Source organism: Macaca fascicularis, chromosome 7, assembly GCF_037993035.2.
Source record: "Macaca fascicularis isolate 582-1 chromosome 7, T2T-MFA8v1.1".
NCBI classification, from domain to species: Eukaryota; Metazoa; Chordata; class Mammalia; order Primates; family Cercopithecidae; genus Macaca; species Macaca fascicularis.
This window is the reverse complement of record NC_088381.1, coordinates 74,245,211-74,270,799: the sequence shown is the minus strand read 5'-3', so window position 1 is coordinate 74,270,799 and position 25,589 is coordinate 74,245,211. Positions and strand designations below refer to the sequence as shown.

Below are 25,589 nucleotides of genomic sequence, written 5' to 3'. Positions count from 1 at the left end.
CCCTTAGCCGGCAGCCTGCCCTTCAGCCCTCAGGCCTGATCCCAGGCTGCCTGCAGCCTGTAACCAGACACTGTTTGCTTCCAGCAGGCACCCCCAAGCCCAGCTCTACACACTGTTCCTGGATCTTCTCTCCCCAGGCAGAGTGTGCCCCTGCCCAGTCCAGTGACCTTCGCCTGTTGGAGCCCTGGTTAATTTTTGCCCAGTCTGCCTGTTGTGGGGCTCCTCCCCTTCAGGGATATAAGCCCAGCCTGGGGCTGCTCCGTTCTCCGCCTGGCCTGAGGCTCCCTGAGCCGCCTCCCCACCATCACCATGGCCAAGGGCTTCTACATTTCCAAGTCCCTGGGCATCCTGGGGATCCTCCTGGGCGTGGCGGCCGTGTGCACGATCATCGCACTGTCAGTGGTGTACTCCCAGGAGAAGAACAAGAATGCCAAGAGCTCCCTCGAGGCCTCCACCACCCCGTCTGCCTCAGCCACCACCAGCAACCCCACCTTGGCCACCACTTTGGACCAAAGCATACTGTGGAACCGTTACCGCCTCCCCAACACGCTGAAACCCGATTCCTACCAGGTGACGCTGAGGCCGTACCTCACCCCCGATGACAGGGGCCTATACATTTTTAAGGGCTCCAGTACCGTCCGTTTCACCTGCAAGGAGGCCACCGACGTCATCATCATCCACAGCAAGAAGCTCAACTACACCCTCAGCCAGGGGCACAGGGTGGTCCTGCGTGGAGTGGGAGGCTCCCAGCCCCCCGACATCGACAGAACCGAGCTGGTGGAGCCCACTGAGTACCTGGTGGTGCACCTCAGGGGCTCCCTGGTGAAGGACAGCCAATATGAGATGGACAGTGAGTTTGAGGGGGAGTTGGCAGATGACCTGAAGGGCTTCTACCGCAGCGAGTACATGGAGGGCGATGTCAAAAAGTGAGTGTCGGCTGGGCTACCCGGTGGGGTGGATCCGAGGTGCCGAGGCAAGGCTGGATTCTGAGGGCCAAGGAAGGACTTAACTTGCAGGCCTTTGAACCCTGTGGAGCCCGAGGCTGGCCCATTGCTTCACCTCCAGCTGCTGGCAGAGCAGCTGCCAACACACCAAACTGGGAGGGCTTCCCCACCCCTCACCAGGAAGCTGGGGATGAGGGACGGAATGTCCCTTGGACAGGCAGGAAAACTGAGGCTCAGAGGAGAGAAACTCACCAGAGGTCCCTGAGAGCCTGCTGGCACCCCAAATCCAGAAGGAGCCCCAACCCCCACCAGTCAGCTGGCTTGGCAGGGCTCTGGAGGCTCCCAGGGGAGGCGGGAGCGGGAGCAGGAGAAGGGGTTAGGCTGGGGCAGCCTTCCATGTACCCCTTTCCCTGCATGACTGGTAGCATCCTCAGATCCCCTCCCATACCCTCAGCCCTGGCATACCCTCTAACTTTTTGGTTGGGGCAGGGTGGTGGCCACAACACAGATGGAGGCCCCAGATGCCCGGAAGTCCTTCCCATGCTTTGATGAACCGGCCATGAAGGCCGAGTTCAACATCACGCTTATCCACCCCAAGGACCTCACAGCCCTGTCCAACATGCTTCCCAAAGGTGAGTGGGCCCTGCCTGAGGCCACACGGCCAGGGGGCAGGCACGCTGGGGCTGGGGTATGGGGCAGGAGGGTGCATCCTCACACACGCATGCTCTGTGCCCAGGTCCCAGCACCCCACTTCCAGAAGACCCCAACTGGAGTGTCACCGAGTTCCACACCACGCCCAAGATGTCCACGTACTTGCTGGCCTTCATTGTCAGCGAGTTCACCTACGTGGAGACGCAGGCATCCAATGATGTCTTGGTATGAGGCTGGGCCCATCTCTCCTTCACCTGGGCTGGCCCTGGCTTGAGGGGTCTTCCTGTTCTCTTCATCCCTGTACCAATTTCTGAATCGTTAGGCCAGGGTTTGAATCCCAGCTCTGAGTGATTTCGGGCAAGTGTCTTGTTCTTTGGTTCTCTATTTCTGCACCTGAAAAGTGAAAACAATGGTTTCTCCTCATGAAGGGAGTTCTGACCCGCCAGTACCAGACAGACGGTGGCTATGATAATTGGTATTCTCCAAAGGCCCTTCTCTAGGACCCACAGCTTCCAGGCCCCCCTAGTGTTCCTTCTGCTGACCAGGTCTCTAGGTTTAGCTTGATTGACCCCCAGCCCTGGCCCATCGGGGATCCCCCTGGCCCACTGGGCCCTGGGACCCAGCCCACCTGCCCCAGGATCAAACAGGGGCCCCTGGCCTGCTTCTTCCTCACACCTTGCAGATCCGGATCTGGGCCCGGCCCAGTGCCATTGCGGCGGGTCACGGCGATTATGCTCTGAACGTGACAGGCCCCATCCTTAACTTCTTTGCCAGTCATTATGACACACCCTACCCACTCCCAAAATCAGGTGAGTGGGGGTCCTCGAGGAGGGAGGCAGTGGTTGGAATTCCACTCCCGGAGGCCATCCTGCCAATGGCCTCGCCTCCCCAGACCAGATTGGCCTGCCTGACTTCAACGCCGGCGCCATGGAGAACTGGGGACTGGTGACCTACCGGGAGAACTCCCTGCTGTTCGACCCGCTGTCCTCCTCCAGCAGCAACAAGGAGCGGGTGGTCACTGTGATTGCTCACGAGCTGGCCCACCAGGTAGACCCCCATCTCGGGGAGTGCAGAGAAGGAAACGGGGGCTCCAGGAGGAGATGGTGCAGGTCCAGGCTCCGCCCCAGGCTGCTGAGAAGGGAGGAGGGTGCCGCCTGACAGGGCAGCAGGAAGGGGTCACGATGGGGTTGGTGAAATCCCCACTGTGCCTGGCAGGTGGCCAGCCCTGGGGAGGGTAGTTCTGGGGACTCTCAGTGCCTGGCCTGGGCGTGGCTTGCCCAGCTGACCCCTCCCCCCACAGTGGTTCGGGAACCTGGTGACCATGGAGTGGTGGAATGACCTGTGGCTGAACGAGGGCTTTGCCTCCTACGTGGAGTACCTGGGTGCTGACTATGCAGAGCCCACCTGGAACTTGGTGAGCAGCTGCCCTGGGGTCCAGTCGGGGGGTGTGGAGGGAGACCTGGGCCACCGCTACCAGGCCAGTGTCCTGATGGCCCTGGGGAATTTGCAGAAAGACCTCATGGTGCTGAACGAAGTGTACCGCGTGATGGCCGTGGATGCACTGGCCTCCTCCCACCCACTGTCCACTCCTGCCTCGGAGATCAACACGCCGGCCCAGATCAGTGAGCTGTTTGACTCCATCTCCTACAGCAAGGTGCAGCCCACACCTCGTGAGACACAGGGAGGGAGGTGGGGACTTGGCCTGGAGGGGCCTCGCTGAAGCTGGGGTCTGGGGGCACAGGGTCCTGGTGGCTCAGCACAGCCTTCTGAGCACCCCCTCACCCCCTCCCCAGGGCGCCTCAGTCCTCAGGATGCTCTCCAGCTTCCTGTCCGAGGATGTATTCAAACAGGGCCTGGCAGTGAGTACCGCACCCTGGGTCAGCCATGAGGGTGGGTCTCCTGCCCCTGGCCCTTGACCTGGGCTTCAGCCCACCACAGAGGGGGAACCTGGGGGGCTCCAGCTGTGCCCTCACTGTGCCCCGTCTTTCCACAGTCCTACCTCCACACCTTTGCCTACCAGAACACCATCTACCTGAACCTGTGGGACCACCTGCAGGAGGTCAGTAGCAGCCAGCCCCTCCACAGCCATCCTGTTGGGGTCTTGAGATGCTGAAGGTGCCTGGGGGCAACACGTGTACAAGAGAATGGGTCCAGCTGACCAGCCCTGCAGGGTGGATGGAGCCTCCATTGCTCCTCCCTATAGTGGGCACTAGGATGGCTCCTTGCAGGAGGTGTCTGAGTGAGGCCGTGGTCCAGGCCCTGGCCGACATCTGACCTCAGGCTACAGTGGGCTCCTTGTTGGGAGCTGTAGAGCCCCTTCCTGGTGGTGAGGAAACGGCCCTCACGGTTCCCGAGTCCAAACCCGCCTCTGCCTGGAACTCTGGAGCTGGGCATTCAATCTTCTCCCACTCCTGGCTCCCCTGTGCTCCCGCTGGCACCTTCCAGGCACGTCTCTGCACACAGCTCCACACTCAGCAGGAACTCTGCCCTCTGCCCCTGCCCCGCCTGGAGTTCCTCTCCATCAGACCCCGCACAGCCCCTGTGTGTGGGGCAAACCCTCAGACTGCCTGCACCCTCCTGCCTTCCCCCAGAGGCCACCGCTCCTCCGCCTCCCCCGGGGTTGGAGTCCACCTGCTCTCCATCCTGCCCCCATCATTTCCGCTCCCTGACAGCTGCCCCCCACCCCTTCCCTGCAGCCCTGCCCAATGCCAGCCTCTTCAGCCAGAGGACAGACATGTCCTCTCCTCACCGACAGCCCCTCCAGAGTTCCGGGCCCCAAATTCCCGTCCAGCTTCTCCCCCACTGTTGCTGCTGCACTTCCAGTCCAGGCCAGTCTCACTGGGGAAGCGAGACCCAGGATCTTGTCATCACAGAGTCACAGCTGGGGTCCAGGTCCCTGCTGGGCAATTTCCAATCCCCCGACCCCGAGATGCTGCTGACATGACACTGTCATTGCCTGGGTCTCCCCCACTACCTTCCTTGATCTGCCCCAACTTCCCCTCTGCATTCCCTCTGAAGCCAACCTCTCCTCCCTTCCCTCCTTCTCTCTCACTCTTCTTTCCTGAGCCCCTCGGCCCGCGGTCCCCAGCTGGTTCCTCCCCACATGCTCTTCTGCCCTCTGTGTGGCCCTGTTCTTAGGTGATTCCTTTCTTCAGTTATTAACAAATGATGTTGGCTTTCTGTTGTGATGACAAAGGCAATGCAGGTACATGATCGAAGATCCAAGCAGACAGCAACAGTGCCTAAGCCCCGCCCCACACCCCAGTACAAGTGCACCTCCCTCATGCGACCCCCAGGACCCCCTCCCCCGCCCCTGCCTGTGACACCCGAACACTGGCTTTCCCTCATCTCTTCTCTTTCTTGTCATCCTCCCAGTGTTGTTCAGGAAGAGCCATGGGCATCCTGGGCATCCCCTCCCTGACATACCCACCTCAGGGTGGACCACAGAATGGGGGGCCACATAGATTTGCTGGGAAGTTCTCCAGCTCGTCCAGCACCGAGCAGCCGAGGAGAGGCAGAGCTGAATGGGACCCTAGCTTCCGGCTCCCGGCCCAGTGCCCTTCCCAGGCCTCCCATACAAGTGGCCCCCTGGGGTCGAGGCGAGAATCTGCAGAGGATGCCCTGGATGGCAGGGACTGGAGGGTGGCAGCCCACTGATGGCCATGCCCTCTCGCTCCACCCACAGGCTGTGAACAACCGGTCCGTCCAACTCCCCACCACCGTGCACAACATCATGGATCGCTGGACCCTGCAGATGGGCTTCCCGGTCATCACGGTGGATACCAGCACGGGGACTCTTTCCCAGGAGCACTTCCTCCTTGACCCCGATTCCAATGTTACCCGCCCCTCAGAATTCAAGTGAGCAGATGGGGTCACTGAGGCATGGTCAGGTGGGTGGGGTAGAGGACGGTTACTAAGGGACCATAGTAGGACTGGCCTCCTGTGGTCCCAGCCCCAGCCACTGTAGACAAACCCTCCCTCCAGAGCCAGGAGATCAGGGGCACTCGGAGCCAGAGTTGGGCAGAAGCTGGGAGCCTGGACAGCTGCTTCTCACTGGCAGTGACCACACTGCCGTCTCTCATCACCTCTGGGTCTTTAATTGCAGTTACCTGTGGATTGTGCCTATCACATCCATCAGAGATGGCAGACAGCAGGAGGACTACTGGCTGATGGATGTAAGAGGTAATCCAGCCCTACCTTTGTGGGCAGCAGCCCCCACCCCATACTCCTAGCTCCTGGCCCATGTTCTAAGGGCTGTGATGGGCCATTCCATTACATTCAACAAGTGGAGTTGACTTCTTTGGTTCCAATCTCCACTTTGCTGCTGCCTCGCTGTGTGACTCTGGACAAGTTACCATCCCTCTCTGGTCTCTAGTTCTTCATCTATAAAATGAGGCTAAGAGCAAAACTCCATTGGTTATGTGAGGATTAAAGGAGAAAATCCTAGGCCGGGCACGGTGGCTCACGCCTATAATCCTAGCACTTTGGGAGGCTGAGGTGAGCAGATCACCTGGGGTTGGGAGTTCGAGACCAGACTGACCAACATTGGAGAAACCCCATCTCTACTAAAAATACAAAATTAGCTGGGTGTGGTGGCACATACCTGTAATCCCAGCTACTCGGGAGGCTGAGGCAGGAGAATTGCTTGAACCTGGGAGGTGGAGGTTGCAGTGAGCCAAGATCTCACCATTGCACTCCAGCCTGGGCAACAAGAGTGAAACTCTGTCTCAGAAAAAAAAAAAAAAAAGAGAATCCACATAAAATGCTTAAAGTAGTGCCTGGCACATGTTATGAGCAGCCCTACTCAGCCAGGCACTGAGGAAGCAAAGGGCATGACAAGTCATCCTCTGCCTTGGCCAAGGCTACAGATGAAGGAGGGCAAGAAGTTGGAGGCAATCTAGTGCTGTGCTGAGTGCTTTCAGAGTCTGTGGTTGAGGCGAGTGAGGTATGGGGACATGGACCTGGGAATAAGGGAGATTCGAGTTCATGGAGAGGTCAGGGAGGGCTTCCCAGCGGAGATGAGCTGAGTCTTAGAGGAAGAATAGGAATCAGGCAGGCTAATGTGGCAGAGAAAAGAATTCCAGGCAGAGGAGATAGCAAGTGCCAGGGATAGAGGTAGGAGGGAGTGGGGGGACTGAGTGTGGCTAGGGCACAGGTGTGCGCAAGAGATAAAGCTGGTCCCCAAGAGCCCCAGGGTCTGCAGGAGACAGTGGATGGGGCAGGTGGGAAATGAGCAACCTATTGGCCCTGACCTCTGACTGCTGCAACAAAGTATGGGAGGAGCGAGGGAGGAGGGGGACCCACAGGGAGAAGGGGCACTAAGCCCCAGGAAGAGACAGCAGCACCGGGGGACTGGGTGAATGGGAGGGGAAGGGAGAGGAAGGGCTGCCTGTGGTTCCCACTTGGGTGACAGGTGTGATGGAGTGTGGAGGAGGGCAAGGAGGAGGAACAGCCTGGGTTGCTGAGTGTGAGCGGCCTGGCAGCTGGCCTGGCCGTGCACAGCCTGGGGAGGCAGGGCAGGTGCTGAGGTTTGGAGTGGCATGCCATCCTCATGGGCTTATGGTCTGTGAAGCCACTGGCAGCCCAGTTCTTCACCCCTTCTTTCCCCACCCTTAGCGTCACCCCAGAAGCTTGAGGGTGAGGTGGTGCCAGGCTGCAGGGGCAGCTGCTCTTGCAAGAGGTCCAGGGGTCAGCCCATGGCCTCTGAGCAGCCCTGCCCAGGTCTCATCCCTCTCCGCAGCCCAGAACAATCTCTTCAGAACATCAGGCAATGAGTGGGTCCTGCTGAACCTCAATGTGACGGGCTATTACCGGGTGAACTACGACGAAGAGAACTGGAGGAAGATTCAGACTCAGCTGCAGACAGACCACTTGGTGGGTGTCTGCCACCCTTCGCCCTGCCCCCTGCCCCAGGACAGGCCCGAGACTGCAAGGCCTGCTACCCACAGCCAACCCATGGTCACATGCTCTGCTTCGCATTCTAGGCCATCCCTGTCATCAATCGGGCACAGATCATTAATGATGCCTTCAACCTGGCCAGGTGAGTGCTCTCGCCTTCCTGGCTCAGCTGCAGAAGCTCGTGACTTGAGCACGTCGGAGTCTGCAATGAGGCCCCGCTCCTCCTGTTGCCCTTCCCGTATGCCAGGCGCTGTGCAGTGAGCGCCTGCGCTCCCTGGACGTCCCTCCCCGGGCCCCCACACACCCATTTCACAGATACAGAATGTGACACCTTGCCCAAAGTCACACAGTAGTTCATGACAGCCAGACAGAGGCTTGTCCAACTCCAAAGCCCTGCTCCACTCCACAGCACTGAGCTTTTTTGTTTTCGTTTTTGATTTTTATTCTTTCTTTTTGAGACGGAGTCTCGCTCTGTTGCCCAGGCTGGAGTACAGTGGCGCGATCTCAGCTCACTGAAGCCTCCACCTCCCAGGTTTAAGCCATTCTCTGCCTCAGCCTCCCAAATAGCTGGGATTACAGGCCTGCACCACCACACCCAGCTAATTTTTGTATTTTTAGTAGAGACGGAGTTTCACATCATGTTGGTCAGACTGGTCTCGAACTCCTGACCTTGTGATACACCCGCCTCAGCTTCCCAAAGTGCTGGGATTACAGGCATGAGCCATTGTACCCGGCCATGCCCCTCCACCCCCTTTTTTTTTTTTTTGAGATGGAGTCTTGCTCTGTCACCCAGGCTGGAGTGCAGTGGCATGATCTTGGCTCACTACAACCTCCACCTCCTGGGTTCAAGCAATTCTCCCTTCTCAGCCTCCTGAGTAGCTGGAATTAAAGGCATGTGCCACCATGCCCGGCTAATTTTTGCATTTTTAGTAGAGATGGGGTTTCACCATGTTGACCAGGCTGGTCTCAAACTCCTGGCCTCAGGTGATCCACCCGCCTTGGCATCCCAAAGGGCTGGGATTATAGGTGTGAGCCACCGTGCCCGGCTGCACCAAGCTTTTCCTGAAGGCTGACTGTGCCAAGCCACTGTTCTAGGTGCCAAAAATCTGGGCTTTACAGGGCAGGAGGGATGCATCATGGATAAACAGGTACTTATTGAGCACCTACTCTGCTTGGGGTGAGATACTCTAAGCTCTTGGACATGAGTGATGTCACCCATAGACAAGGACATTTGTGAGCTAAATGTGTACAGAAGGCAGAGGGAAGAGGAGAAAGAAAGGCCTAGAGTGCCCAGAAAGTAAGAAGAGATGGGCAGAGTTAAGAACACGGGTTTCTTGCCCTTTTGAATCTCAGCTCTGTCTCTCGTGAGGTGTGTGACCTTGGGTAAGTCAGTTCACTTCTCTGAGCCTCAGTTTCCTCATCTGTAAAATGGGGATAATAAGCAAGGGAGGAGGACTGGCAATGGGTGAGGATGGGGCCTTGTTTGTGGCACCACCCAGCAGCCATGTAGCTCCTTTTCCATGGCAAATGCCTGAGCTGGTTCAGTTGGGAATCTGGGACCTCAGGTTCCAGGAGCGGATACAGGGGACCTAGGGGTGTGGAGCATCTTTGAGGGCCTGGCCTGGGGTTCCTAGTCTGTGGCTGGGCTGGGTAGGGGTGCTTTACTTGGGCCCCTCTGTTTATTCCCAGTGCCCGTAAGGTCCCTGTCACTCTGGCGCTGACCAACACCCTCTTCCTGATTGAAGAGACAGAGTACATGCCCTGGGAGGCCGCCCTGAGCAGCCTGAGCTACTTCAAGCTCATGTTCGACCGCTCCGAGGTCTATGGCCCCATGAAGGTATGGAGGTGCATGGCAGGGTTCAAGAACCAGTTCTCCCCAGTGCCTGAAAGTGCACTATTAGGAAGTTAATAGACTATTGCTTATTGGGCTCCTGGTCAGGGAACCTTCAAAAGCAAAACAAAAAACCAAAACAAAAAAAAAAGGAAGATTGCTTTGTCAGGTTCTCTCCTGAGAGCACATAGGTGAAAGAGTGAGATGGATGGACATCAAGGTGAGTAAGCAGGCACTGAGGAGGTGAGGAGGCTGTGTGGGGCAAAAAAATAAAGGTCGTGGAGAATTCAGCAAAGTTTGTTGACTTGAAATATGGAGAATTAATGCTTTCAGAAGGCACAGAAAAGGCCACCATGCTGAGGGCCAGAAGACCTATCTTTTGCCAGCTGTGTGGCCTTGGGCAGCCCTTTCTCAGGCCCAGTTAACTCCTCTGTAAGATGGGCAGGCCTCTACCTGCCCGGCCAGCCCACTTGCGCTATGAGGGAGATGTGGGTATTGGCTGCTTTGGAGTATTTTAATGCTGAGCATAGGGGCCTATTTGAGGGTTGAGGCAACCACTTGGGAGACCAAAAGGAAACTCAAGCTTATTCTGGATGAATAAGCTACACCCATAGGATGCTCACTGCAGCAGTTTATAAAAGACAAAAAGCAAACAAAACACAAATACTTAAATGTCTAAAGGTTGAAGATTGGTTAAACTGTAGAATATTCATTTGAGGGTGTAATATGCAGCCATTAAATCATGCTTGAAGAGATCTTTTTTCATTAAAAAATGTTCAATTATTGGGCCAGGCACAGTGGCTCACAACTGTAATCCTAGCACTTTGGGAGGCTGAGGCAGGTGGATCATGAGGTCAGGAGATCAAGACCATCCTGGCTAACATGGTGAAACCTCATCTCTACTAAAAATACAAAAAATTAGCCGGGCGTGGTGGCGGGCACCTGTAGTCTCAGCTACTCTGAAGGCTGAGGCAGGAGAATGGCATGAACCTGGGAGGCGGAGCTTGCAGTGAGCCAAGATGGTGCTACTGCACTCCAGCCTGGGTGACAGAGCAAGATTCCATCTCAAAAAAAAAAAAAAAAAAAGTTCAATTATCTTTTAATTAATATCCATTATGGTAAATGAGATATTTTGGTAAATGAAGTTTCAACCCTCTTACTTGCCTTCCCCACATTCCCCCATCCTCCTAATGTAGTTAAATCATAATATTTAGTCAAATCAGTGTTAAGCATTTGCTTTATTGTGATTATCTAAATAGCATTCTCTGCTGAGCCGTGTAGAGTACTATGTTTATGTTTCCTTTTTTGTACACAGTTACAAATGTATCACACAATAGGTCAAGTTTTTGTTTGTTTGTTTGTTTAGAGACAAGGTCTCACTCTCTTGCCCAAGCTGGAGTGCAGCAGTGCAATCACGCTTCACTGCATCCTCAAATACTTAGGCTCAAGGGAGCCTCCTGCCTCAGTTTCTCCAGTAGCTGGGACCTCAGATGTGTACCACCATGCCCAGCTATTTTTAAAATTTTTAATTTTTTTGTAGAGATGGGATCTTTCTGTATTGGCCAGGATGGTCTGGAACACCTGGCTTCAAGCAGTCCTCCCTCCTTGGCCTCCCAAAGTGTTAGGATTACAGGCATGAGCCACCGTGCCCAGCCCAGTTTTGAAACTGAACTCCTCTTGGAGTCCTATTCTGCCTGCTCTCTTCCAGAGCTGCCACACAGCTCCCATGCTTGGAGGTGCCTCCCTCTACTGTGTTTTCTGCATCCCACAGATTCTTTCTTGATTTTTTTTCCTCTTATAGGGGAGTACATCTTCCAGGAGTTTTTGAGAAAGGGTTCATGAGAGGTGGCTTTTCTGGGGTAGATCATCTGAAATGTCTTTACTCCACTTTCACACAGGATTGAGCGTTCAGCTGAGTTTAGAAGTTTCAAGATGGGAAATCATTCCTCTGAATGTTTAAGGTCTTGCTCCACTGACATCAGGCTTGTCATGTTGCTGATGAGATGCCCAGAGCCATTCTTATTTCCAGTGATTTGAATGTGACTAGTTTTCCTCCCTTCTGGAAACTTTGGGAGCATCTCTCAGTCCTGGTGGGCCTTGGTTTGGGCCTCTTCTCCATCTACATTTTCCAATCAGGACTGGCATTCACATCATCTAGTATTGGAAGATTTTGTATTGTTTCTTTAAACTTTATTCCCCTCCTTTTTTCCAGTTATCTCTTTCTGGAACCCTTGTAAATCCAGCTTATTTATCTTGCTTTCATCCCCTAGTTTTCTTTCTCTCTTCTGTTTTCCAGCTTGTTGACTTTTTGTTCTGCCCCCTGGGAGGTTCCCTCAGCTTTGTACACCACCTCACCTAGAAATTGTTTTCATTTCTTCTGTCATATTTTTAAATTTCCAAGTGCTCTTTCTGATTCCAGCATCCTATGAAATATCTTCTCTTCACTCTCGGAGGATATTTATTACAGGCTCTTATGAAGTTTTCTTTTTTTTTTTTTTTCCATTGACTCGTTTCCTCTTGAGTTTTGTGTTTGTTTTGGCCTCTTTTCAAGTTGGAGGCTGAGCCACCCCTTTGGATTTGAGAGGAATACAAACAAAATGTTACTGGAAGCTCCATGAGAAGGTGGAGTGTGTTGTCTGCAGGATCTCATTGTGAGGTGACTGGGTGGCCAAGTAACTCTTCACTGGGGACCCTCAAAAATTAGTGTCCATGGGTTTGTTCTCTGGAGACCATGCAGTTTTTCCAGAGAGTGAGCTTCTGTCTTGTGCAATGAGGCTGGTAGCACTCCCATTCTGGGACACAGGAGGGAGGGGAATTGGGGTGCCGCCTTTCAGTATAGAAACTTTCACCTCTGACCCTCTTTGCAATCCAGCAACCCTCCCACTGTGGCCTGGTGACCCCACTTCCTGAGCCTCCTGGTTCACTCTCTCTCATGGGGGTGGTGAGGGGTACTGCCCTCTACAAGGAGGGAAGTGGGGACTTGGGGGTTGAATGACTCCTTCTGTAGACTTTGACTTCATCTTCCTGTTTGCAGTCTTCACCTCCCCTCTGTCCCTTGCTGACTTGTCCCTTTAATTTTTATTTATTTATTTATTTATTTATTTATTTATTTATTTTTGAGACAGAATCCTGCTGTCACCCAGGCTGGAGTGCAGTGGCCCGATCTTGGCTCACTTCATCCTCCACCTCCCGGATTCAAGCAATTCTCCTGCCTCAGCCTCCTGAGTAGCTGAGATTACAGATGCCTGCCACCACGCCTGGCTAATTTTTATATTTTTAGTAGCTTTGGGGTTTCACCATGTTGGCCAGGCTGGGCTCAAACTCCTGACCTCGGGTGATTCGCCCGCCTCAGCCTCCCAAAGTGCTGGGATTACAGGCATGTGCCACCATGCCTGGCCTTGTCCCTTTCTGAGTCTTGTCACAGCAAGTTCCTTTGCTTCTGTCTCCCCTTTTGCAGATTCTCAGTTGCAAATTCTCCCACTCTGCCAAGCCTGGTACATCTCCCTTTCTGCGCATCCCAGCTGCCTAAACTATGTTGACCTTGCATCTGCTATTGCCTCTGCTGTTCTTTGTTATTGGGGGTTTATTCCTCTTACATTTGGATGTGGATCCAGGTGGGCACAGAAATCAACCCGCATGTCAAACCAGAGTCCACAAAGGATTGTACTAGCATGGGGTGGGGCTTACACTACAATGTTAGGAGAAAAAAGCCATGTGCAGAATATGCTAAGTAACAAAGAAAAAAGTATAGAAAAAAGAAGGTGTAAATGCACCAATGTTGAAACTATAGTTTTGGTGAGCTCCTGGGTGTGTTTTATTTTCTGCATATGCTTCTCTGTGTTTTCTAAATTCCCCACTATAAGTCATGGAATTTGTTTTTTTTGTTTTTTTTGTTTTTTTTGTTTTGAGATGGAGTCGTGCTGTGTCACCTAGGTTGGAGTACAGTGGTGCGATTACAGCTCACTGTAACCTCCGCCTCCTGGGTTTAAGCGATTCTCCTGCCTCGGCCTCCCAAGTAGCTGGGATTACAGGTGTGTACCACCACGCCAGGCTAATTTTTTTGTATTTTTAGTAGAAATGGGGTTTCACCATGTTACCCAGGCTGGTCTCGAACTCCTGGACTCAGGTGATCCACCCGCCTCAGCCTCTCAAAGTGCTGGGATTACAAGTGTGAGCCACTGCGCCTGGCAAATCGTGGAATATTTATGATTGTGAAGGGAAAACCCAACATTTTATATTAAGAAATGGTTACCCTTAGACAAAGAATATTGGAACTGACTAAGGCTTTAAGCAGAAAGAAACTCAGCTCAGTTATTTGAACTCTGGACTTCTATGGGCCCCTTTGAGCACTGTTTGGCCTCAGGTGAGGCCCTGACCTCTGACCTTTCTGCCAGTGCCTGCCCCCCAACATCAGAGGCTCCATGGGGCTCCAGGCAGGTCAGGCATGAGTCTTTGATGCGATTCATGTTTTCTTTTCCCCAGAACTACCTGAAGAAGCAGGTCACACCCCTCTTCATTCACTTCAGAAATAACACCAACAACTGGAGGGAGATCCCAGAAAACCTGATGGACCAGTGAGTGGGAGCTCTCATGGGTTTGGAGGTCCTGGGCATCCCAGAGAGTCAAGAGCAACATCCTGGCAGTGTTCTTTGCCGCAGCTTTCAATGCGGGGGCACCAGGCAGGGAGAGGCCCCCACCCAGGAGCAGGGAGGCCCTGCCCTGAGGCTCCATGTGGCCTGTGGGCCCATCGGACCTCTTTATACAAAGACCCAAACTGAAACTCTGAGCTCATCCCACTGGCTTGAAGTTATATGGTTTGCAGATGTTGAAACTGGGGCTAGAGCCTGTTCCTGCCCTTTTGGGTCTCTGGGCTGCTTTGGGGACCAAGGAACCTCAGGCCCAAGGCACAAAACACATACCGGGGGCCCAGAGGGCCAGTTAGGCCACAGAGCCTTAGGCAGGGTGCCGTCCTGGGATTGTGTGTCAAGAGGTGAATCTTGGCTGGAGGTGGCCAGGTGTGCTAACCGCGTGTCACCCCTGGGGCAGGTACAACGAGATTAACGCCATCAGCACTGCCTGCTCCAATGGAGTTCCAGAGTGTGAGGAGATGGTCTCTGGCCTTTTCAAGCAGTGGATGGAGAACCCCAATAATAACCCGTGAGTGTCTCCCCTGTGCCTCCTCTGCCAGTCTTCATCTGCCCCCCACAGCCCTGCCCTCAGGAGACCCCTGTCCCACCCTCCCTGCTGCTGCTCCACATCTGACCTCCCTACGCCACGCCAGGATCCACCCCAACCTGCGGTCCACCGTCTACTGCAACGCTATTGCCCAGGGTGGTGAGAAGGAGTGGGACTTCGCCTGGGAGCAGTTCCGAAATGCCACACTGGTCAATGAGGCCGACAAGCTTCGGGCAGCCCTGGCCTGCAGCAACGAGGTGTGGATCCTGAACAGGTGAGTCCTGGGGCAAGGTGGGAATGCGAGAGCCCCCTCCCCACCTGGAGAACCAGGCAGGTCTCCACACTCCTTGCCAGATCCTTCACGTGACCCTCACAGACCTGTTAAGGTGGAGGCAGTATTTCCAGAGCAACTGGTGCAGACCAGAAGCTTTAATAAGTGATAGAGACGAGATCCGGACTCAGGTCTGGGTCCATGTCCTCTGCTCCTAGCTGCTGTGGCCTCTTAGCCTTTACCTAACAACAACTCGTGTCCCTTCTGTCAAAGGCTCTGGCATAGCTGGACTTGGGTCCTTTCAAACGTCCAGCTGGGCACTCCCTCAAGCCCTTGGATGAGGGTCCCCACCTCCCACCATGTGCCTCAAATGCCATCACCTGGATGCAGTAAAGAAGAGCCACCCTTGGGCAGGGTGCAGTAGCTCACACCTGTAATCCCAGCACTTTGGGAGGCCGAGGTGGATGGATCACCTGAGGTCAGGAGTTCGAGACCAGCTTGGCCAACATGGAGAAACCCTATCTCTACTAAAAATACAAAAATTAGCTGGGCGTGGTGGCACATGTCTGTAATCCCAGCTACCCTGGAGGCAGGATAATCAGTTAAACCCCGCAGGCGAAGGTTGCAGTGAGCCCAAATCGCTTCACTGCACTCCAGCCTGGGCGACAGAGTGAGACTCCATCAAGCAAGCAAGAGAAAGAGAGAGAGAGGAAAGAAAAGAAAAGAAAAGAAAAGAAAAGAAAAGAAAAGAAAAGAAAAGAAAAGAAAAGAAAAGAAAAGAAAAGAAAAGAAAAGAAAAGAAAAGAAAAAAGAAAAGAAAAGAAAAGAAAGAAAGAAAGAAAGAAAGAAAGATGGAAGGAAGGAAGGAAGGAAGGAGATTAAAACTTGAAAGCTTCAAAATTTTTAAAAAATGCAAAAAGAAATATTGTAAATAAGTTTAAGAAGCCTGCTTTGAGCCCTGGTTGTCTCTTTATCCCCATCAAAACCCCCATGGAAAGTTCCCCAAAGGACTCATTTTCTTCTCAAATGAATAATTTTTTTTTCTTATTCCTTTCAGCTGCTTTTGAAAATAAAGGATTTATTTAAAATAATTGATTCATTTTTGAGACTGCAAAATGCTTACGTTTAGACACTCATTCAACAGAATTGATGTATTTTCCCCAACTTATTTTTCAAAAATGATGAGTTTTGATTCTTTTTTTTTTTTTTTTGAAGCGGAGTCTCACCCTGTCGCCAGGCTGGGGTTCAGTGGTGCAATCTCAGCTCACTGCAAACTCTGCCTCCTGGGTTCAAGTGATACTCCACCCTTAGCCTCCTGGGAATACAGGAGCATGCGACCGCGCCTAGCTAATTTTTTGTATTTTTAGTAGAGACAGGATTTCACCATGTTGGCCATGGTGGTCTCAATCACTTGACCTCGTGATCTGCCCGCCTCAGCCTCCCAAAGTGCTGGGATTACAGGTGTGAGCCACCACACCCGGCCTTGATTCATTTTAATAGCCATTTCACCTTTACTCTGTTACTTTATATTCTATTATAAAATCTTTCAAGATGAAAGGCCTGAAGCCACAAAAAACATTTATCATTAAAAACTGGAAATCATAGCATACATCCTATTGATCCAGTTGATTTTCAAAAGTTGTGCTCTTTATGAAATTAGCAGTAGCTGACTCAGCATCTGGCCCTCTTAGGTACCTGAGCTACACCCTGAACCCCGACTTAATCCGGAAGCAGGATGCCACCTCTACCATCATCAGCATTACCAACAACGTCATTGGGCAAAGTTTGGTCTGGGACTTTGTCCAGAGCAATTGGAAGAAGCTCTTTAATGAGTGAGTCTGTGGAGTGGGTGTCAGGCACAGCGAGCGCTGAGGCTGGGGCCCCAAGGGGTGGTCTGTGCACGTAAGACACGCCGGGGGCACTGCCCAGGAGTGGACAAAAATCAGCCAAGCGTGGGGGCAGGAATGGAAAGACAAGCTGGGGTACGGGCCGTCCCTTTTCCCATTTGGAAGGAAAAAGAGAGGGGAGTGAGGAACTCGGCAGTCAGAGCTGTGTTCAAGCTGTGACTCCCCCATGTCCTAGTGGGGTCTTCCAGGGCATATCATTTCATCTCCTCTATAATCATGGCTCCCTCTCCAGTAGGTGTGAGGATGAGCCTCCTTAGTTCCCGGCCTCCCTCACAGTTCACCTCTCTCCCTCCTTGCAGTTATGGTGGTGGCTCGTTCTCCTTCTCCAACCTCATCCAGGCAGTGACACGACGATTCTCCACCGAGTATGAGCTGCAGCAGGTAAGAAGTCATTCCCCAGCCCTGGGCTCTGCCTACTTCCTTCGCAGGCCAAAGGGCACTGCATTCTTCCCCGACTGTGGCCCTGAGGGAGCACAGGCTCCACGCCGCCAGGCCTTCCTCATTTACAGAGGAAGCCGAGTAGCCAGACTTTGGAAGTGTTGATAATTCAATTTAAAAAAAAATTCATCTTGGGATTTTCGTATAGGCACAAAAGGAAAGAGTGGTATAAGGAACCTCCGTGTACCCATTACCCAGGTTCAACAATTATCAACATTTTGCCAGTACTCTTTCTGGGTGGGCAATTTTAAAGCAAATCACTGACACTATATAATTTTACTTCTAAATAACTTAGTCTTATGAAAAATAAAGGCATTCTTTTTTTTTTTTTTTTTTTTTTTTTTTGAGACTGAGTCTCACTCTGTCATGCAGGCTGGAGTGGTGCAGTGGTGCAATCTCTGCTCACTGCAACCTCCGCCTCCGAGGTTCAATTAATTCTCCTGCCTCAGCTTCCCGAGTAGCTGGGATTACAAGCATGCGCCACCACATCTGGCTATTTTTTGTATTTTCAGTAGAGACGGGGTTTCACCATGTTGGCCAGGCTGGTCTTGAACTCCTGACCTCAAGTGATCCACCCACCTCAGCCTCCCAGAGTGCTGAGATTACAGGCATGAGCCACTGCACCCAGCAATAAAGGCATTCTTAAAACATAATCACACTGTCCTTAGCAAACCCAGGAAAATAACTATCTTCTTACTATCATCTTATACCCAAGCCATATTCAATTTTCTGAGTTGTTTATAAAAGGTCTTTTTACAATTGATATATATGTTTGAATTAGAAGCTTGACAAACTCAACTTGGATTTAGTTTGTCTTTTTTAAAAATTGAGATGTAATTCACTGGGCATGGTGGCTCACGCCTGTAGTCCCAGCACTTTGGGAGGCTAAGGTGGGTGGATCATCTGAGGTCAGGAGTTCCAGACCAGCTTGGCCAACATGGTGAAACCCCGTCTGTACTAAAAATACAAAAATGAGCTGGGTGTGGTGGGGGAGTCCCTGTAGTCCCAGCTACTTGGGAGGCTATGGCAGAAGAATTGCCTGAACCCAGGAGGCAGAGGTTGCAGTGAACCAAGATTGAGCCACTGCACTCCAACCTCAGTGACAGAGTGAGACGCTGTCTCAAAAAAAAAAAAAATTGATATATAATTAATGAACCATCAAACTCACCATTTTAAGTGGTTTTCAGTGTACTAACAAGGTGGGGTGGGTGGGGTGCTTCATGACTGTAATCCCAGCACTTTGGGAGACCAGTGCAGGAGGATCCCTTGAACCCAGGAGTTTGAGACCAGCCTGGGCAATCTCGTAAGACCTCATCTCTAAATAAATAAATAAATAAATAAATAAATAAATAAATAAATAGATAGATACAAAAGTTAGCTGGGCATGGTGGTGCATACCTGCAGTCCTAGCTACTCGGGAGACTGAGGTGAGAGGATCGCTTGAAGCAGGAAGGCAGAGGTTGCAGTGAGCCGAGATGGTGCCACTGCATTCCAGCCTGGGTGACAGAGCAAGACCCTGTCTCAAAAAACCAAAACCAACCAACCAAACAAACAAACAAAAAAATACGTGGTACAACCATCACTACTGTCTAATTCCAGAACATTTTCATTACACCAAAAAGAAACCTCGTACTCATTAGCAGTCACTCCTCATTCCTACCTGGTCCCCTCAGCCCCTGGCAACCACTAATATACTTTCTGTCTCTATGGATTTATTACCTATTCTGGATGTTTCATAAAATGGAATCATAGATACATGACCTTTTTGTGTCTGTCTGCCTTCTTTCACTTAGTATAATGTTTTCCTTTTTTTTTTTTTTTTTTTTTTTTTTGAGACGGAGTCTCGCTCTGTCGCCCAGGCTGGAGTGCAGTGGCCGGATCTCAGCTCACTGCAAGCTCTGCCTCCCGGGTTTACGCCATTCTCCTGCCTCAGCCTCCCGAGTAGCTGGGACTACAGGCACCCGCCACCACGTCACCCAGCTAGTTTTTTGTATTTTTTAGTAGAGACAGGGTTTCACCGTGTTAGCCAGGATGGTCTTGATCTCCTGACCTCGTGATCCGCCCGTCTCGGCCTCCCAAAGTGCTGGGATTACAGGCTTGAGCCACCGTGCCCGGCCAGTATAATGTTTTCAAGATTCATGCATATGGTAGCAGGGATCATTCCTTTTTATGACTGAATAATGTTCCATTGCATGGATGTACCACATTTTGTTTTCAGCTCATCATTGATGGTCATTTGGGTTGTTTCAGTCTTCTGGCTATTATGAATATCATGGACCTTCACAAATTTTGTACAAACATGTTTTAATTTATCTTTTTTTTTTTTTTTTTTGAGACGGAGTCTCGCTCTGTCATCCAGGCTGGAGTGCAGTGGCCGGATCTCAGCTCACTGCAAGCTCCGCCTCCCGGGTTCACGCCATTCTCCTGCCTCAGCCTCCCGAGTAGCTGGGACTACAGGCGCCTGCCACCTCGCCCGGCTAAGTTTTTGTATTTTTAGTAGAGACGGGGTTTCACTGTGTTACCCAGGATGGTCTCGATCTCCTGACCTCGTGATCCGCCCGTCTCGGCCTCCCAAAGTGCTGGGATTACAGGCTTGAGCCACCGCACCCGGCAATTTATCTTGGGTATACACCTCGGAGAAGAATTGCTGGGTCATTTGGTTACTCTGTGTTTAAACTTTTTGAGAAACTGACAAAATGTTTTCCAAAGCAAGGGTACCATTGTCCATTACTATTAGCAATGTATCATATGAGGGTTCTAATTGCTCTATGTCTACACTTAATCTCCCTTTCCCCCCTTTTTTAGTATAGTCATCTAGTGGGTAGGAAGTGGTATCATTATGGTTTTCAGTTGTATCTCCCTAATGAGTAATTACATGATGTTGAATATTTCATGTGCTTACTGGCCTTATACACATTTGTGTATCTTTGGAGAAATGGGTAAAACTGATTATTTTTCTTTTCGAGAGAGGGTCTTACTATGTTGCCTAGGCTGTCCTTAAATTCCTGGGCTCAAGCAACCCTTCCACTTCAGCCTTCCGAGTAGCTGGGATTACAGGCGTGTGCCACTGTGCCCAGTCTTTTGCTATTTTAAAATTGGGTTGTCTTTTTATTGTAAAAGTTCTTTATATATTCTGAATATTAGACTCTTATCAGAGATAGGGTTTGCAAGTATTTCTCCCATTCTATGAGACCTGTCACTCACTAGATAGGTCTTTTGATACCCAAAAGTTTTAAATCTTGATGAAATCCTATTTGTTTTTTTTCCTTTGGTTGCTTATGCTTTATGTGTCATATCTAAGAAACTATTGTCTAACCCCAGGTCATGAAGATTTATACTTATTTTTTTTATTTCAAAAAAATTTTCAAACCCACAAAAGACTTGACAATGTTTTTTACTAAGCATTTTATTGGCTGGGCACGGTGGTTCATGCCTGTAATCCCAGCACTTTGGGAGGCCGAGGCAGGTGGATCATGAGGTCAGGAGTTTAAGACCAGCCTGGCCAAGATGGTGAAACCCCGTCTCTACTAAAAAATACAAAACTTAGCTGGGCGCAGTGGCAGGCGCCTATCCCAGCTACTCGGGAGGCTGAGGCAGGAGAATTGCTTGAACCTGGGAGGTGGAGTTTGCAGTGAGCTGAGATCGTGCCCCTGTACTCTAGCCTGGGTGACAGAGCAAGACTCTGCCTCAAAAAAAAAAAAAAGTTTTATTATGTTTTCACTTAAATGTAGGCATTTGATCTATTTTGACTTAATATTTGTATATGATATGAGGTTGGTGTCCAACTTCATTCGTTTTGCATATGGATATCCAGTTGTCCAAGTCCCATTTGTTGAAAAGACTGTTCTCCCACTGAATGATTTTGGCAACCTTGTTGAAAATCAATTGACTGTAAATGTAAGGGTTTCTTTTTGGATTCTCAATTCTATTTCATTGATCTACATTTGTATTCTTATGCCTGCACCATACTGTCCTGATTACTGTAGTTTTGTAGTGAGTTTTAAAATTGGGAAGTGTGAGTCCTCCAATTTGCTTTTTTTTTTTTTTTTTGAGAAAGGGTCTCACTCTGTCACCCAGGCTAGAGTACAGTGGTGAGATCACAGCTCACTGCAGCCTCAACTTCCCAGGCTCAGGTGATCTCTCCACCTCAACCTCCTGAGTAGCTGGGACTATATAGGCACATGCCACCATGCCTGGCTAATGTTCTGTATTTTTCTGCAGAGACAGGGTTTCACTATCTTGCCCAGGCTGGCCAACTATGTTCTTTTTCAACACTGTTTTGGCTATTCTGGGTCCCTTGCAATTTCTTATGCATTTTAGGATCACTTATCAATTTCTGCAAAAAAAAAAAAAAAAAAAAAAAAAAGTAGTTAAAATTTTGATGGGATGACATTGAATCTCTAGACCACTATGGGGACTATAGGCATCTCAATAATACTAAATCTTCCAGTCCATGGACACAGATTTATCTGGGTCTTTTTTCTTTTTACTTAGGCGTTCTTTAATTTCTTTCAAAAATGTTTTGTAGTTTTCAGCATACTAGTCTGGCACTCATTTTGTCAAATTTATTCCTAAATATTTCATTCTTGTTGATGCTATCGTACATGGAATTGTTTTCTTAATTTCATTTTCAGGTTTTTCATTGCTAGTGTATAGGAATACAATAGATTTTTGTGTATTGCTCTTGTATCCTGCAACCTTGCAGAAATCATTAGTTCTAATAGTTTTTTTAATGGATTCCTTAAAATTTTATGTGTGCAAACATGTCATACACATAGTTTTACTTCTTCCTTTCTGGATTCCTTTTATTTCATTCTCTTGGATGACTGCCTGGATAGAACCTCCAGGACTGATAACTCTTCTAATTTGTAGGAGTATTTTTTTTAAAAAAGCATTTATTTATTGAAGCAACTGGATCATTTGTGGTGTAGAAATTTCCACATTTTAGATTTGGCTGGTTGCTTCATTAGCCCCTCTCTACTCTCTTGATGGGATTGATATTATAATGAAATATTACACATGAAGGCCAGAATCTTCCTGAGCCAGGTTTTGCCTGGGATTGTCATTTTGCGACCTCTGTGTTGACAAGGACTTTGCCCAGGAACAAGGCGGACGTCCTCTCTTTCCCTAGAACAGGTGTGGTCCCATCCATGGGGACTCTAAAGTGGGAGTGGGAAGCCAGAGGCCTGACAGAGCTCCTCCTCAAGGCTGTATTAGGGACCCAGACGGGGCTGAGGATCTTTGTTTTTCTGGCAGCTGGAGCAGTTCAAGAAGGACAACGAGGACACAGGCTTCGGCTCAGGCACCCGGGCCCTGGAGCAAGCCCTGGAGAAGACGAGAGCCAACATCAAGTGGGTGAAGGAGAACAAGGAGGTGGTGCTCCAGTGGTTCACAGAAAACAGCAAATAGTCCCCGGCCCTTAAAGTCACCCGGCCCCCATGCAAGGTGCCCACATGTGTCCATCCCAGCGGCTGGTGGCAGGGCCTCCATTCCTGGAGCCCGAGGCACCAGTGTCCTCCCCTCAAGGACAAAGTCTCCAGCCTACGTTCTCTCTGCCTGTGAGCCAGTCTAGTTCCTGATGACCAGGTTGACTGAGCACCTCCCGGCCCCTGCCTCTCATGCCAACTCCGCCCTAGGCCTGGCATGGCGCCTGTCGCCCAGGGCCCTGGGGCTGATCTCAGGGAAGCCCAGCTCCAGGGCCAGATGAGCAGAAGCTCTCGATGGACAATGGACGGCCTTGCGGGGGACCGCCCTGTACCCTCTTTCACCTTTCCCTAAGGACCCCAAATCTGAGGAATCAACAGGGCAGCAGATCTGTATATTTTTTTTTCTAAGAGAAAATGTAAATAAAGGATTTCTAGATGAGTGAGACTCATTACTAAACTAAAGCAGGAGTGGGTCAGCACAGCGGCTGGGGAGGCTGGGTGGAGGGAAGCTGGGTGCATGCGGAGCATCGTGGAGCCTGGGACTCCAGAGCACAGGAGGGGAGACGCGCCCAGCTTGCTGGCCCTTCCTGCAGGTGCCCTGCACCTATGCCTCAGTGTCTGCCTGCAGGACTCTGGGCTCTATCGACTGAGCTAGCTGGGCAGTTTGCAGGTCTCCTTTTATCCCTATTCTGATGGCAGCTGGAGATGCTGGGTGGTGGGGAGGCATCACAAGGTGGAGGGTGGGCAGCTGTGGACCCAGTGCTCCCACAGTGATTGGTGAGAGGGGCCCTGGCAGAGCACAGGGAGTACTCTTCAGGAAGCACCCTTCTTAACATGAGGCAAGGGTGCAGGGTGCTGTGCCCCTCTTCCTGCCCCACAGGAACACCTGGGACAATGTGGGACAGTTCTGTGCAGTGGAGGCAGCAAGCGCAGGGTCCCAGACCTGGTGCCACTCTTCACCGGCCAAGGGCACGCCCCACAGTCTTCCGTGGTGGAAGGGTGGAGTGGGGTGCGGGTACCAATGCATAAAGAGGTTGTTTTCTAGAGCAGCACACAGGGAAGGGCTGGGCTGAGGAGCAGGCAAGCCATGGGGTGGGGACAGCTTTGCCAGGCTCATAAAGTGGGGGCTGTGCCCTCCACATCGCCTGGGGCAGAGGATGGTCAGGGCCAACTCTGAGAAGGTCTGGGACCTGCACAGCTCCACGCATACATTGGCCCTGGTGGGCATTTCTTGACAAATGGAGCCAGACTGTGGCAGGCTCCCCTCTGCCCCGCAAGTCCCATTTGAACATTCAAGGCTGAGGGGAGGGGGAGAAGGCAGGAACAGCCATAGGGGTCCTTAGGAGTCAGCTCCAACAGACACCCATGGCCAGCTCTGCAGGCTGGAATCCTGGAGTCCAGCAGGTCTGGTTTCAGTTTCTTAGACAAGGGACCTACATGCCCAAGCCTCAGTCTCATCTGCACAACGAGGCAGTGTCAGAGCTGTTAGGCTGGCGTGTGGATTGAAGGAGATACATGTACTTAGCAAATGGCCTGACACATAAGGAGAGCTGGGTTTTATTATCACCCTTGACCCTGTCTCCTGGCTCTAGCCCCACCAGCCTCTTCCCCCTTGTGAGAAGCAGGCAGGCCTGGGGCCAGGAAGGTCCCCCATCCCCCACCACCATCCGCACATCAAAGAGTAGGGCTGGCTAAGCCGGGAGGCCAGCCCCGGTGATGGGGCACTGTCCCTCCACCAGCCAGGAGGCTCCCTGGGCCGCCCCAGATTAAGCTCCACCAGTCACTTTGGGCCAACCCTTCCTGTCGCCAGTACCCAGGGGCTGTGGCTAGCACTTGACCTTCTGGGGTCCAGCTGTGGGAGGGGCCAGCCTCACCATCTTGAGTTTCTAATGGGCTCCAGGTTCCCCGGACATTGCAGAGGAGAGAGCTGGCCTGCCAGGGAGAAGAGTTTATGCACATTATTTCATTTAGTTCTCAACTGTACCATGAGATAAGGAACATCTTTATCTCAACTTTACAGATAAGAAAACTGCGGGGCAAGGAGATGAAGTTACAACTCAGTAGAACTGAAATGGAACCGCTGTCTGGCTTTACTCCCTGCACAGAAGTGGAAGCCGGTTCTCCATCTGGAGCGGGGATGGAGTGCCTGACGTCTATAACGCCGTGCTTGTGCCGTTACTGGAAAGGAGTCTAGATCCAGACCCCAAGAGAGGGTCCTTGGAGCTCATGCAAGAAAGAATTCGGGCAAGTCCATAAAGTGAAAGCAAGTTATTAAGAAAGGAAAGGAATCAAAGAATGGCTACTCCACAGGCAGGGCAGCGGCATCGGCTGCTCAACTGAGTAAACTGAAGAGTTATTTCTGAATTTTGTTTCTGTTTTTGTTTTTGGTTTTTTTTGAGACAGAGTTTCGTTCTTGTTGCCTAGGCTGGAGTGCAATGATGCAATCTCGGTTCACCACAACCTCTGCCTCCTAGGTTCAAGCGATTCTCCTGCCTCAGCCTCCCAAGTAGCTGGGATTACAGGCATGCACCACCATGCCCGGTTAATTCTGTATTTTTATTAGAGATGGGGTTTCTCGACCCCAGGAGATCCGCCCATCTCAGTCTCCCAAACCACTGGGATTACAGGCGTGAGCCACTGTGCCCAGCCTTATTTCTTGATTATATGCTAAATGAGGGGTGGATTTTTCATGAGTTTTTTGGGAAAGAAGTGGGGATTTCCTAGAACTGAGGGTTTCTCCCCTTTTTAGACCACACAGGGTAACTTCTGGATATTGCCGTGGCATTTGTGAACTGTCATATGCTGGTGGGAGTGTCTTTTAGCAGCTAATGTATTATAATCAGCACATAATGAGCAGTGAAGATGACCACAGGTCACTTTTGTCACCATCTTGGTTTTGGCAGGTTTTGGCAGGTTTCTCTACTACACGCTGTTTTATCAGCAAGGTCTTTGTGACCTGTATCTTGTGCCGATCTCCTGTCTCATCCTATGACCAAGAATGCCTAACCTTCTAGGAATGCAGCCCAGCAGGTCTCAATCTCATTTTAC

At 51.1% G+C, this 25,589-nt stretch overlaps 1 protein-coding gene across 1 annotated transcript; it reads left to right on the top strand.

Annotated features, from left to right (window-relative positions):
- Positions 1-264: 264 nt before the first annotated feature.
- On the top strand, positions 265-22,980 carry ANPEP (alanyl aminopeptidase, membrane). The gene is made up of 20 exons (XM_005560495.4): positions 265-926; positions 1,434-1,576; positions 1,681-1,820; positions 2,278-2,404; positions 2,488-2,642; positions 2,896-3,009; positions 3,106-3,249; positions 3,389-3,454; positions 3,589-3,654; positions 5,281-5,453; positions 5,701-5,777; positions 7,336-7,469; positions 7,580-7,635; positions 9,183-9,330; positions 13,807-13,898; positions 14,371-14,481; positions 14,606-14,773; positions 16,462-16,602; positions 16,977-17,058; positions 22,372-22,980. The coding sequence occupies exons 1-20, from the start codon at positions 310-312 to the stop codon at positions 22,522-22,524; spliced, it is 2,907 nt and encodes a 968-aa protein (XP_005560552.3). The 5' UTR covers positions 265-309; the 3' UTR covers positions 22,525-22,980.
- The last annotated feature ends 2,609 nt before the right edge of the window (positions 22,981-25,589 follow it).

Bases quoted from the DNA above. Each gene is read 5' to 3' on its own strand.
- ANPEP (XM_005560495.4), top strand. From the start codon at position 310: ATGGCCAAGGGCTTCTACATTTCCAAGTCCCTGGGCATCCTGGGGATC. The intron at 1,577-1,680 runs GTGAGTGGGCCC...CTCTGTGCCCAG, and splicing joins GTCCAACATGCTTCCCAAAG to GTCCCAGCACCCCACTTCCA. The intron at 7,470-7,579 runs GTGGGTGTCTGC...TTCGCATTCTAG, and splicing joins AGCTGCAGACAGACCACTTG to GCCATCCCTGTCATCAATCG.